Source organism: Pithys albifrons, chromosome 9, assembly GCF_047495875.1.
Source record: "Pithys albifrons albifrons isolate INPA30051 chromosome 9, PitAlb_v1, whole genome shotgun sequence".
NCBI classification, from domain to species: Eukaryota; Metazoa; Chordata; class Aves; order Passeriformes; family Thamnophilidae; genus Pithys; species Pithys albifrons.
The window spans coordinates 14917524-14930058 of record NC_092466.1 but is presented as its reverse complement, the minus strand read 5'-3'; the positions used below and the strand labels follow the sequence as shown (position 1 = coordinate 14930058).

The 12535-nt window shown below is 55.7% G+C and overlaps 1 protein-coding gene across 1 annotated transcript; it reads left to right on the top strand.

The window, feature by feature from the left end:
* The first annotated feature begins 285 nt into the window (after positions 1-285).
* Positions 286-4661, top strand: NPM3 (nucleophosmin/nucleoplasmin 3). The gene is given in 7 exon segments (XM_071563672.1): positions 286-327; positions 329-503; positions 2186-2271; positions 2982-3101; positions 3330-3423; positions 3829-3951; positions 4065-4661. Coding segments are annotated over 6 exon segments (609 nt in total). The 3' UTR covers positions 3921-3951; positions 4065-4661.
* Positions 4662-12535: the final 7874 nt, after the last annotated feature.

The following is a 12535-nucleotide window of genomic DNA, read 5'->3' as shown; positions in this document are numbered from 1 at the left end:
TGCCGCAGTCCCCAGTGTCAGGTCACGCTGCTCTCGCCCATACTTAAAGGGATAGAGATGAGCAGGTCCCTCTCTCTGTGCCCCTGCCGGGGCCCTTGTCACTCTCCTGTCCTGTCTCCCGGTCACCCTCTTTATGCCCTCAGCCTCCTTGCTCTGTGTGTGCCCTGTATCTTCTCCCGGGTGCTGGGAGGGCTGGTGCCCGGGAGGACGGCGATAGGTGGGCAGCCGGTAGTAAGGGCCATTTTTCCGGTGTGGAGTTTCCACAGCTGGCAGTGGAGTCGGTAGATGCTGAAGGCGCCGGAGGGGCAGGAGTTCCCCGAGCTGAGTTGAAGGATGCGTGCGGTGCTGCGGGGCCGTTCCGTTTGGTCCCCGGGGGCGGGCGCGGGGCGGGGCCGCTCGGCTCGGCTCGGCCCTGCACGGACCGCCTCGCTCCCAGACACGCTCCCAGCACCGCCGCCTCATGGAGCCGCACGGGCCCGCCTGCCCCGCCAGCGTCCTCTTCGGTGAGCGGCACCGGGGGGCGGGAGGGCCATGGGTAGCGGGGGAGAGTGACACGTCGGGGATCAAAGATGGTAGGGGGGGGTGAGACGCGGTCCGGGATAATGGACCATGGGCAGGACGTGGAGCGGGGAAGGCAGGAGAGAGACGTGGAGGGGTGAGAGACCTGGGAGGCAGAAGAGACACGTTGGGGCAATGAATGGAGGGCAGGAGAGAAATGGGCCAGAGAGAGATTTTGGTTAGTAGTGGGGACGGCCTGGAGACTGGAAAGACACGTGGGTGGAGAATAGTTGGGCGTTTGGGAACACGTGTAGGGGGACTAGGGTGGGGATGGGGGGGGGGGGGGGGGGCGGCCGGAGAGAGAGAGACCTGGAGGCAGCATAGGCACACTCATGTGGGGGGAAGAGGGCAAGAGAGACACGTGGGTCTGAAGAGACACGTGGAGGGCATTAAGGTGCTGGGAGGAGGGGAGGAACAGTGGGGACAGACACGTGAATGACCAGGCTTGGGAGGGAACGAACGGGCGCGTGGTGGGGATCCCAGTGCGGTCTGGGGGGAGCCACGTGGGGTCCTGGTGTTCTAGCGAGTGTGGAGGGTTGGGAATAGTGGGGCAGGGGGCTTGGCAGCCCCGGCTCTCGCCGGCCTCTCCCGCTCCTCCTGTTAATCCCCCGCGCTCCTACGTCAGCGTTTCGTGGGCGCCTGTCGCAGGGCAGCGGCGCCGTGTCCCTCCTCTCTGGGAGGGATTTCAGCCGGGCCGTGGAACCCCTCGCACACGTGGCCCTGCGCTGCTCACAAACGTGTGTGCGGGTTATGCCCAGGCCAGGATGTGGCCCAGCGCACGCCTACGCTGACGAGGGAAGCGGAGCGGCCCCTCCAGCTTTTTATGCACCTGGAGTTTGGTTCTCGCCCCAGTGAGCTTATATAAGAACGGGCAGGAAGAGGTCCTGCCCTGGGCTACCTTTGCTAAGGCCGGCTCTGCTTCTTTGCGAACGCGGGCTCTGGTATGTAGGGCTCAGCTCTGTGTTTTTCCAATCTGCCTCATATTGGTGAATCATTCTGCAATAAGCAGATGTACCCAGGGCACTTTCCTCCTCCTTCCCTTTGGATGGTTGAGTCCGGATCGTAAGAGCTAAGGGCATAATCATGCATCTCCCTTGTTTTTGTAACTGTCGGAGAAATATTTAATAAAATATGTCTCAAAACTTCTGAGGGATTTCCAGCTCACTGCAGCCTGGCCCAGCAACCTCACCTCAAGTTGTGCCTCATGCCCCAGGCCTTTCATGCTATGTTTGTCTCTGCTTTCAGACTTGCACCCAAGTTTTACTGGTGATGGCAAAAACAGTATTGCACTTTTGTCTGCTCCCTCCCATTTTCCTCAGTGGTGTGCTCTAGCTCTTCTGCTCTCTGAAGGGGAAGAGCCTGTCCCTGACAGTGCTTGGGGACCTTGGGTGCCCCGTGCATTGCTTCAGGCAGTCTGCTTTGGGGACACCAGATTTTGTCCATGCATGGTGCTGAGGCAAGTGCACAACTGCTGAGGACACACAGCCCTGGCCTGAGGCCGAACAGGAGAAAATAAAGTTTTAGGGATGCCATGTGTGCTTGGCTAGGACTTGCCCTCGGTACCCTTTGTCCGTGAGCCTGGTGCTGTGTAATGTGTGCTACAGCTTTTTGGATCTCCTCCTTCCAGGCTGTGAGCTGACTGCTAGAACCAAATCCTACACGTTTCAGGTGGATGAGGAAGATGACTCTGAGCACATTTTGGCACTGTCCGTGGTAAGAGAAATGCAAATTAACTGTGCTTGTCCTCTCCTATCCCCATCCATGCCCTTTACCCCCCATTCCCAGGCTCACCTCTGTTTCTTGGCTGGGCTGGAGAAGGGAACTCCCTTGGCTGAGGTTCCAGCTGGGTGCTCTCAGGGCAGGCTTTCATGAGGCTGTCACATTTATCCGTTGTATGAAGGTGTTTGTGCAAATCCAGTGGTGTCAGGAGACAGCTCAGCAGGGAAATACTTCAGGCATAGGGTGGAGGAAAGTCCTTCACTTGTATTTGACCTTGTTGGAGCCTCACGCTAGATCCACGCCAGCTGGGTCTCTGGCTTGTTGCTCTCCAAGCCCAGGTAGATGTAGGGCTTCATTCCTGACTCTCCCTGAGGATGTTTTCTGTCCTGGGAGCACAGGACCTGCCAGGATGGATCCAATCAGCAGAAAATGTGGCCCAGGTGCCATCCCTTGAGATAGTTGCAGTAACAGCTGTCCCAGCTGGGAAAGGCACAAAGCCCCTTCTGAGGTGCTCAGGGGACAAGTGCTGCGGGGGGCTTTATGCTTTCCTTGCTTTGTGAAGCAGTGTCCTCACATTTTGTATGACATCTGGGCTGGTAGCATTGCTGTGGGAAAGTGTTTTTTTTCATTGCCATGGAGAGCCCCAGCTGTCCCTGACAGGTCCTGTGGGAGAGCAGTAGGTCACAGTCTCCTCTCCCACCCAGGTCTGCCTCTCAGATGGTGCCAAGGACGAGTGCAATGTGGTGGAAGTCATCGGGCGAAACCATGAGAACCAGGAGATTGCTGTGCCTGTGGCAAATCTGAAGTTGTCGTGCCAACCCTTGGTAAGAGGCTGTTTTGAAGATTCAGGGCGGGGATGGCTGTAGGGAACTGGACAGCACTGGATGTTTGTGTATCCTGACCTAAGATCTGCAGCTCATGAGGGAATGCCCTGGGTAGTGTTGAACAGGCTGCAGGTGCCCCCAGAGGGACATGTTTAACTGGGCAGGTGCTGTGCTTGGGACTGCTTTTTGCCTCTGCCCCTAAATCAGCTCCGTCTCTGCTCTTTACAGCTGAGTCTGGACAACTTCAAGCTGCAGCCTCCAGTGACCTTCCGCCTGGCAGCGGGCTCTGGCCCAGTACACCTCACTGGCTGGCACAGGATCAGTAAGCACTTGAGGATGGGGAAAGGCTTGGGAGAAGCAAGGGGTATGGAGTGCTCCCATGAGTGTGAATACTGGCCATGGATCTGGGAGATGCACAGAGTGCTGCCCAGCATGTGCCTCCTTTGTGCTGGTTCCCCAGGGGCTGTCTCTATGTAGGAATTCCTTCCCTGTCATAAAGCCTTGCATGGGAAAAGGGGTCTGGATGTTGCACACTGTCCCTTTTTCCTGTGGCTGTCACCACTTCCCTCTGAGACATCCCTCCAGCTGGGATACAGCTTATTTCCCACAAGCTGCTGTTAAAATTGCTTCAGTGTTCCTTGGTCTGCTCTGCTCTTGGGGTGTCTTGGGGGCCAGTTGTATTTGCACAGATATAAGTTGGTGATTAACAGTTTTTTGTGTGTCCCAGTGCACAGGGAAGATGCTTCCTTTGAGGAGGACGATGACTTGTCTGAGGAGGATGAGGAGGAGCTTCCTTCTATTATGCCAGCCAAGAAGTAGAGGAGGTAGCAGTAATTTGTCTCCAGGCAAGGTGAGGGGCCTGGCAGCCTCAGAGGAAGGATCCAGGTGGTTGTGATACTGGTGTGGCAAGTGTGGGTGGAAGGTACTGCTGGAGGCACCTTCTCAGTCTGGTTCTTCCTCTAGGTACTTGCTGGGACTTCTCTCTCTGGATGGCTTTGACCTCGACACCTCTTGCCAGGACCTCAACGTTTGCTGCTTTGTTTTTATTTTTATTCTGTTGTAACTTTTTGGGAAGCAGGGGCTGCTCCCAGCACTGGGATGACTCCTTTCCCACAGCCCTGGAAGGCTGATCCTGAAACTATGGGTGCTGCTGGTGTATCCCTTCTCCCACGTCTGTTCTGGGAGTTGGGGATGGAGGAGGTGATCTTTGCCCTGTGCCTTTTTGCTGTCCTGGACCTCTGCTTTGTGCAGCCCCTTTCCTTAGCTGTGAAACATCTAGTCCTGGTCCCTTCCCCAGCAGATGGATGTAAAGTTGGTGGTGGGACCTGCACTTTCACTAATTCTAATGTGTTTGCTTTTATTTACTCACAATTTGATGGTTTTATACACTTGTAATTGTCAAACTGGGCCCCTGGCTCAATCCTTGACTGCAGTTATGGGGGGTGGGAGCTCACAGCCTGTCTGTGATTTGGGGGGAGGTTCTGGGTCAATCTGCTTTGTAAAGAATTGTTCTTACACTCTGAATAAAGGTCTCTCAGACATCAGGTCGGGAGAGGGTCACTGCTGGTTGGCAGGTTTCTCCCTTGCACCCTGTGGTGGGGCAGGTTTGAGCTCTGACCTTTGGTGAGGAGTCATGTCCCCTCACACCTGGGTACCTGGAGGGGGTTTAATCCTTTCTGTGCTTCAGCCAGGTGTCACTTCTCACTCACAGGTGCTGGTTCTGCCCTTAAATGTTTCTCTGGCGGTTTCCCAGCAATCAATTCTGCATCCTTGGCCCATGTGTTGATGCCTGTCCCAGCCCTTGTTTGAGACACTGGCTGTTGTCTCTGAGAAGCACCATGGACTTTTCTGCTCTGTTCATGCTGTGGAACAGCAAGTTTCTCAGTTGCCTGGACTTGTGTAGGAAATCCAGGGTGGATCCTCAGCTCAGGCTCTGGTCCGGATAAGGTTTCTCTTCTCTGGGATCTGTACAGCTCCTCTCCACCTACCCACTGTTTCTTTCTGGCCCCTAAAATCTCTTGCTTGGCTCTCAGAGTGAGTCTTCAATGCCCCTTACAGCAAAGGAAAAAGGAGTGGAGAAGAGAAGGTTCTGGGGAGACCTTTCTGTGGCCTTTCAGAACCAAAAGGGGGCTTATAATACAGATGAAGACACTTTTTAGCAGTATCTGTTGTGATAGGACTAGGGGTAATCATTATAAACTAAAAGAGGATCAAGTCAGATTGAATATAAGGATGAGGAGTTATTTTAGGAAAAGGTTGCTGAAACACTGGCACAGGTTGCCCAGAATGGTGACATATGCCCTGTCCCTCAAAACATTTAAGATCAGGTCGAAATGCCAGCCTGATCTAGTTGAAGATGTCCCTATCCGTGGCAGAGGGGTTGGACTAGATGGCCCTTGAAAGTCCCTACCAACCGAAATGACTCCCAAGACTGCTGGCATCCCCACCCCAGGGCACAGGGGGGCACCAGCGGACAAAGCCAGTCTGGGAGACATGAACCCCGTATATCGTGCATGGCCCCGCAGCAGTGCCGGGAGAGGGTGCCGCAGGGGGCTGGAGAGGCAGCCACACACCCCGGTACCGCGGCCGGCGCGGCACCGCCAGGGGGCAGGCCGGCTCTGCGGGCCCGCCAGGGGCACCGGGAGCCGCCAGCCCGGGCTCGTCCGGGGATGCAGAGAGCATCCCGCTCCGCTCCTCCTGTCCCTGCAGGAGGGCGGGGGCCGGCTGGCGGAGCTCTGTCCCCGGGAAGGTGCGGCTCCTCCCGTTGCTTCGTTGCTTCGTGTGTCCGGGGCTGGCGCTCGGTGCCCATGCATACAGGCGCTCCCAGATCCCGCGGCAAATCCCGTTGCCCAGAGGAGTTCGTGGGAAGCAGAGCATTCTCGCAGCTGAGCTGAGCGAAGGGGTGCAGGGGCATACTCCCTGGGGGCTGGAAATGCTTGAGAGGTGTTAGGTGGGCACAGTGCACCAGTGCCCTGTGCTGATGGTGAGAGGGGAGTCCAGAGCTGTGGATGGAGCTGTAGGTGTACCGGGACAGGTGCCCAGCCCCTGCCAGGGATGGCAGGCCGAGCATCTCGCTGGTCTCCCTGGCTGTGCACACCTGGAAGGGGTCAGGGATAATCTATATGCTGGGCCCTGATCCTGCTTGTGCTTCACGGATTTGCAGCTTCAGGGTGCTGGTTTCCTAGGGGTGTCTAGGCAACTGGAAAAAGGGTCTGGGGCAGGCAGGACAGTCCTGCCAGAGGGCAAAGGTGGCACCATGGGGAACAAGGTGGCGGTGGCAGGAGGCTTGAGGAGACCAAGCTTGTCCACTCCACTGCAAGACCAGCCCAGCGCAAGACCTTGTCAAGAGTGCTGCCTGGTCCCCAACGCTGCTGCAGGGCACTGCAAAGGGACACAGGATGCCCCAAACCGAGAGGGGGCAATAAAGAGGTTAGGGGCTCTTGACACTTCCAAGCCACATTCTGAATGACTTGGGGAGGTTTGCTCTCTACTCCTCAGCAATGTCACAGCCTTGATATGCTCATCTTGGGGAGGGAGAGATAAATGCTGAGATGGCAGGAGGCTGGGAGGGGGAATGCGCTCACACATAGCACTTAATGGGGAAGGATGGGATTACAAGGGTCACGCTAGGTGAGCAGCTTCCTTCGTGGAGCTGATGGTATCAAAGCAGGTGCCCCCGGCTGCAAATACCTTGGGCAAACAAACAGGACTGTCTAAGAGCAGGTGAGCTAGGGTATGGTCAGGCTGGGGGGTACTGAGTGATGGGGGGGGTGTGGCAGGAGACTCTCTGTGCACAGGGAGTGAAGTGTGGGGCTCCTGGTGGGAGGGCTGCCTTGTTTGGCATAGGATAATGGGGTAAATGATGTTTCTAGGTACATATGTGAGCTCCCCATGCTGGAGATGCCTGTAAGGGTGTGGACCCAATCAGTCTCCCAAGGGGTGGTGGAGATGCCAATACCTAGGGAGCCAAATGATTCCCTAGTTCAGGTGATGACTCTGGAGTTTCTCTGGGACTGGATTTGCTCTGATCATCCCTCCTTACTGCTGCTTCAGAGCTCTGTGTGTTGATGTGGCTGGCAATGGGTCCCTCCCTGCTCTGGCAGCATCGGGGAGCCCTGACCCTGGCTGAGCCATGCATCAGAGAAATATGGCTGTAGAATGGCTCAGGGTCAGCATGCATGAGCACCACAGCAATACACTACAGCTGCCACACGCTCCATAGCCCTCCCAAACCAGCCTGTGGCACCTGAGGAAAGCCTTGGGCTGCTCACTGCAGGGTCTGGCTCAGTGGCAGCCTCAATGGGCTGGAGCTTGTCTGCCTTCTTCAGCCTGGGGCTCTGAGACAGGCCAGTGGTTCCCAGAGGATACTCTGGTTTCAGAGGTCACGTTTGAGTTGCTTTTTCAGGAATAGTGGAGCAGGATGGGGAGCTGCTCTGCTGAGCGCAGCCAGGCAGCAGTTTTCCTTGTGATGCCCCAGTCAGTCCTGCCCCAACAGAGTTCTGGCTGGATTTCAGCTCTCTGTGGCTTAGACCACGTCCCCAGGGCTACTGGGAGGCACAGCTGTGACCGTGCTGTAGGTGGGGCTGGTCTCCTGCTCCATGAGCTCTGTGTTGCTGGTTCCCACGCTGATCTGGGTAAAGCTGTTTTTCTGAGTCTTGACTTCCTGGGCTTTGGAGGAAGTGAGAGGACACCCCAGGAGATGCAGCATCCTCCATTATCCTAGGGTTCAGCAGCTCTGCAAAGTGGGGCAGAGAGCCGTGTGGCACGTGGCACCTTGATGGCGGAAGGTGCCAGAAAAAGCACCTCCAGAGCCATCCTTAACTGGGACAACCCTGATGGTGCATGTGATGAGTGTCCTGTTCTCTGCAGTATTAGCTGACTGTAATGTCTCTGTTTCATCTTGTCAGGCAGTGGGCATTTTGCTATTGCTCCAGGGAGCCACTGGGGCAGGGCAGACAGATTGCAACAAGAGGTGGCAGCAAGATCTTGAAGGGCTGGGCTACCAGTGATTACCATCCTTTTCCCACCAATACGCCTTGCAAAGGGAAATGGTGGTGATGCACCGTGTGGGAATGGCCATGTCTGCTGGAGAAGCTGAAACTCAGGTTTGGGGTTATCTCCTGCTCACTGGGGCTCAGTCATGTGCTGGGTTCTCCCCAGGGAGCCTCAAGTTTGTTAAGAGCCTGGATGTGTGAGTGTTCACCCCACTGACTATGCTGTGGTAGGAGAAGAGTCTCCTTCATTTCCAGTTCCACAGCAGATGCCTGGCTGCATATCCTGGCACAGGAGTTTACCCATGGCCAGGCTCTGCCCTGCTGTGACAGCTGCCCATTGCGGCTCCTTCCAGTATGGATTCATGTTCCCAGCCCCATAGTGCCTCCCAGAATATAAGAGGGGGCTGTTTCCGTGAAGGTGCTGCTGCAGCAGCTGTGGCAGAGCTGGAGAAGCACTGGATAATGTTGAAGTAGGAGTTGTGTGGGTTTCACAGTCACATAAAGCAGGTGCTAAAAGTGAATGTGGTTTGGCTGTGGTAGAGTGTCCCCAGCAAAAAAGCCTGGGTTGAGGCTCCAGCACAGCTGTCCCACAGTGTCCCTTCCTGTGCCCCAGCACAGCCACCTCACAACAGGGCAGTGTTGGCAGCTCTGTGCTCAGCACCCACAGCCCAGATACCCAGAGGTCACAGGTGTCCTGCCCTTCGACCTCTCTGTGGTGCAAATCTAATCACTCTGGGCTGGGCTGTCCCTGATGCTGGCAGAACTGTCATTACTGGACACGTCTCTGCCAGGGCTGGTGGCATCCAGGGGAACAGGGGTTTCCCAGAGCACATGAGCTGTGTCCCAAGGGTATTTAAGATCTCCAGGATATCCCTCCAGGGACATACTTTGCTACAGGGAATGCAAGGGACCTTGGGATCCCCTGGTCCCCCCAGTCCCATCAGTGGCAGAGCCCTGGATTGGATGGGCAGAATTTGGCTTCTGTGGTGTCCTTGCTGGGGATGGCTATGCATCAGGCCTGTGGGACAACCCATATCGCTCCATGCTTCAAATTTATCCTTCCCCAATGGGTTCTTAGGCAGGTGGAGACCCCCAAGCTGCAGTGCATGACATTCGTGGGGTAGGATAGGAATGGTTTTTGCTGATGGGCAGAGCAGAGAATGAGGAAAGCAGAGGGGCCACAGACCTTGTCTGTGGCAGGCCTGCTCTGCTAAACCTCCTGATGCTCTGCTCACAGGGGAAGGCAGCATGGTCTAGCAGTGGGACTTGGCCCTTGGGAGGTATGATTTTGGGTCCTGGGAAAGAAGTGGAAGTTGAGTATTTGGAGAGCTCTCAAACTCCATCTGAACTCCCTGGGTGTTTGCTCCTTTGCCTCGGCTGGATCCCTGCAGCCCTGACCCATCCATGCACAGCTTGAAGATGGTGTCTGCATCATGATGGGAGCTTGGGTATCTTGTGCATGCCATGGCCACACTCCAGGATGGCATGAAGTCACCTACCACAGCTGGTGCTGGGAAGAAACTAGTTACAGGCTGTCTTCAGGCTCTGGCTGTTGTTTAGCCTGTGACCATATGTTCCCCACCTTCCCAAAACACAGAGATCTGCAGGATGGCACAGAGACCACACATGGCTCTGGGCGTGGGATCTGGAGAGGGGCACAGTTCCTGGGCCAGTCCCTGTGCCAGCATGGGATGGGGGCTGTAGGGCTGGCAGAAGATGAAGGGTTGGGCTTGGATAAGGACTAGCAGGGGGTTTAGGGCAATTCCATGGGGCTGGTGGTCCACAGCAAAGTGGGGAGCTGCAGTCAAGACTGGAGAGGCACAGGTGCCATGGGAAATGTGTCCATCTTGACATTTCTTTGGGGTTCCATCTTGTTGGCCCCACTGACTCCGCCCATAGCCCCAACTCTTGCAAGGCCATGTGGGGTGCTCTGGGGCCTGGCTCCCTGTGGCCAGGGTCAAAATGAGCTGTGGCTCTGCCGGGCTGGGATGTCAAAGGGGCCATAACCCTGGTGTTTTGCAAACTCCTGGGGTCAGCAGTTCAGCTGCCACTAACACAGGAGCCCAGAGACACACACACGGGCATTTTGGGTGGATGCTGTAAGCAAATAAACGAAGGTAGAGTTACAGCCGACATACATCCCCCTCCACTGGCCACTGCTGTTAGTTTTAGGTTTAAGCCCCCCACAGGCTGGGCACAGAAATCCTCTTCCTAAGACGACCCAAACTAAAGCCAAATTGCCTGGCCTGGCTGGCTGGGAAGCAAGGCAGGAAAGAAACAGCATTTTTCGTCTTTATCTCAGCTACTTGTGGCCCTGAAGGAGTCTCAGAGCCTGTCCCACAGAGAGGGCAGTCATACCCCAGCATTGAGTGATGGCTCCCACCTTCCTGGGTGGCCAGTGGAGCTTCTTCCCACTCAGCCTGTCTTTGTTCCCCTCCCTTTCCAGACCTACCTGATGGTGCTTTGGCTGGAGCTGTAATGCTGGGGAAGTTGTGCCAGCCAGGAATGTGTTGAGACCAGGTCCTGGAGATGCTGTTTGGTTTGTGCAATGGGTTAAGGAATAGAGCAGAGCTGCCTAAATGCCATGAGCATACACATCCTCATCCACGTGTCTGTGTGTGTCACCCCTTCCCCACACACATGCATCATGGCCATTTCTAGTCAGGCTGCTCTTTTGCTGACCCCTATTCAATGCAGAGCAGAATTGCACAAAAATGCTCAACCTGGAGTTTAACTCTGTAGGGCTGGAGATGTCACCTTCTCCCTGAGCTGATCCCACATCAACTGCCCTTGCTGGAAGCCTTTAGTCTTTGTTTCTGTCTTGCCTAGCTCAAGTCCAGCTGTGAGACTCTGTGTGAACTCCTGAGCTGGGTAGCAGCAGAACCATTCTGGTTATCTCTTGCTGCAGATGGATGCGGCCTGGGGGTGTGTACCTCCTTCTCTGCCCTCCCCTTGGCCTCACTCAGCTCTGCCAGATCATTACCTGTGTGCCTGGCTCACCTCTGGGCCCCCTCCATTTTCTGGGTGGGGGTGTCAGAGATGAGAATAGCACTGGTCTTGTCAGAGCCAGGTGCAGCCATGTAGGGTATGCTTAACATCATTGGAAGATCTGTCTATTCATCCCTGGACCGTCCTGGCTAAGCTTCTGCTCGGCCTGGGGGCCAGGAATGAAGCTGCCTCATGCTGAGCCACCCAAGGCTGCCCCTGCCATGCTGGCTGCCCTCCTGTTGTGAGTAGCAAGCTCTCCTCTGTATCACTTAGCCTGGATGGAAAGCAGAGCCTAGCTTTGTCTCCTCTCACCTGCAGAAGCATTGCTGCCACAGGAGGAGGATGAAGCCAATATTGATACCAGCACTTCCAGGAGCATAGCCTCAAATTGTGGAAGCAAAGGTCACATTTCTAGAAAGCTACTGGGCAGGAGAGACAGAAAGTGACAAAAGGCAAAGGAGTCAGCCCAGTTCCCTGAAACAAAGCTATGAGAGCAGACTGCAGAGAAGTGACCTGACAGGGCCATACCACTTAGCTTGGTCCTGCACAGTGGTGGGCACAGCTCCAGGGGACTGTGACCAGAACACAAGGATAGTCTCCCAGCCTGGTGTTCCCACCACCCATGAAACATGTCTCAGCCCTGCTGCTAGTAATTGAATAGAGAGAATGAATTGTGAGTGGGCTCTGTCTCCCCTTCCCACTCCTCGTTTGCCCTGGGGCTGCCTTGGTGCTGTGGGTAGTGAAGACAAGGTCATTCCCATGTAACACATCCCAGTGGGGTTTGGCCAAGTTCCTTCCCTTTGGGGGGTGGGGGCAGGTTAATGGTGAGCAGTGGGATTGCCCCAGGCTGCTCTGTGCTGCTCAGCCGTGGAGGAACTGCTGTTGCCTCTGAAACGCCCCATTAAAGCTGTGGTGAAGGATCAGCAGGTAGGGCTGGGGGCACTGGGCTGCAGGGCTGGGAACAGTGAGGGTGGAGTGGGCTAGCATCCCTCTGGCTTTGCTGGGAAGCCTCCATGTGTTTATTTTGGGGTGGCAAAAGCTGGTTTATGCCTAAGCATCCTCCAGGCATGGGCTGCAAACATTACATGTTCCTGGGTTTTGGGCATTTTGGCTCTCCTTCCTATAGTAGAGCAGAGGGAGTTGCTCAGGTACATTGCTGCTTGCACTGCAATGTCCTCATCTTTGTGTGCCCCATGATAGCCAACCCACTGCCTACACTGTCTGTCCCCTTTCAAAGGCAACTTCTGTGCAGACTGTCCAAGCCCTCTGCAAGTGCAGACAGGAGCTCTCCTGGCCCTCTGACCAGCTCAGTGTTGCAATGTGCTGCTGCAGGCACTGTTCTCCCCCATCAGTTGGGATTAGCACTGTGGTCCTGTCTATGTCCATGGCCTGCCAGGAGCAGGAAGCTGTGCCTGTTGGCCCTTTCCTGTGAGTGACAGCAATGTCCTGGTT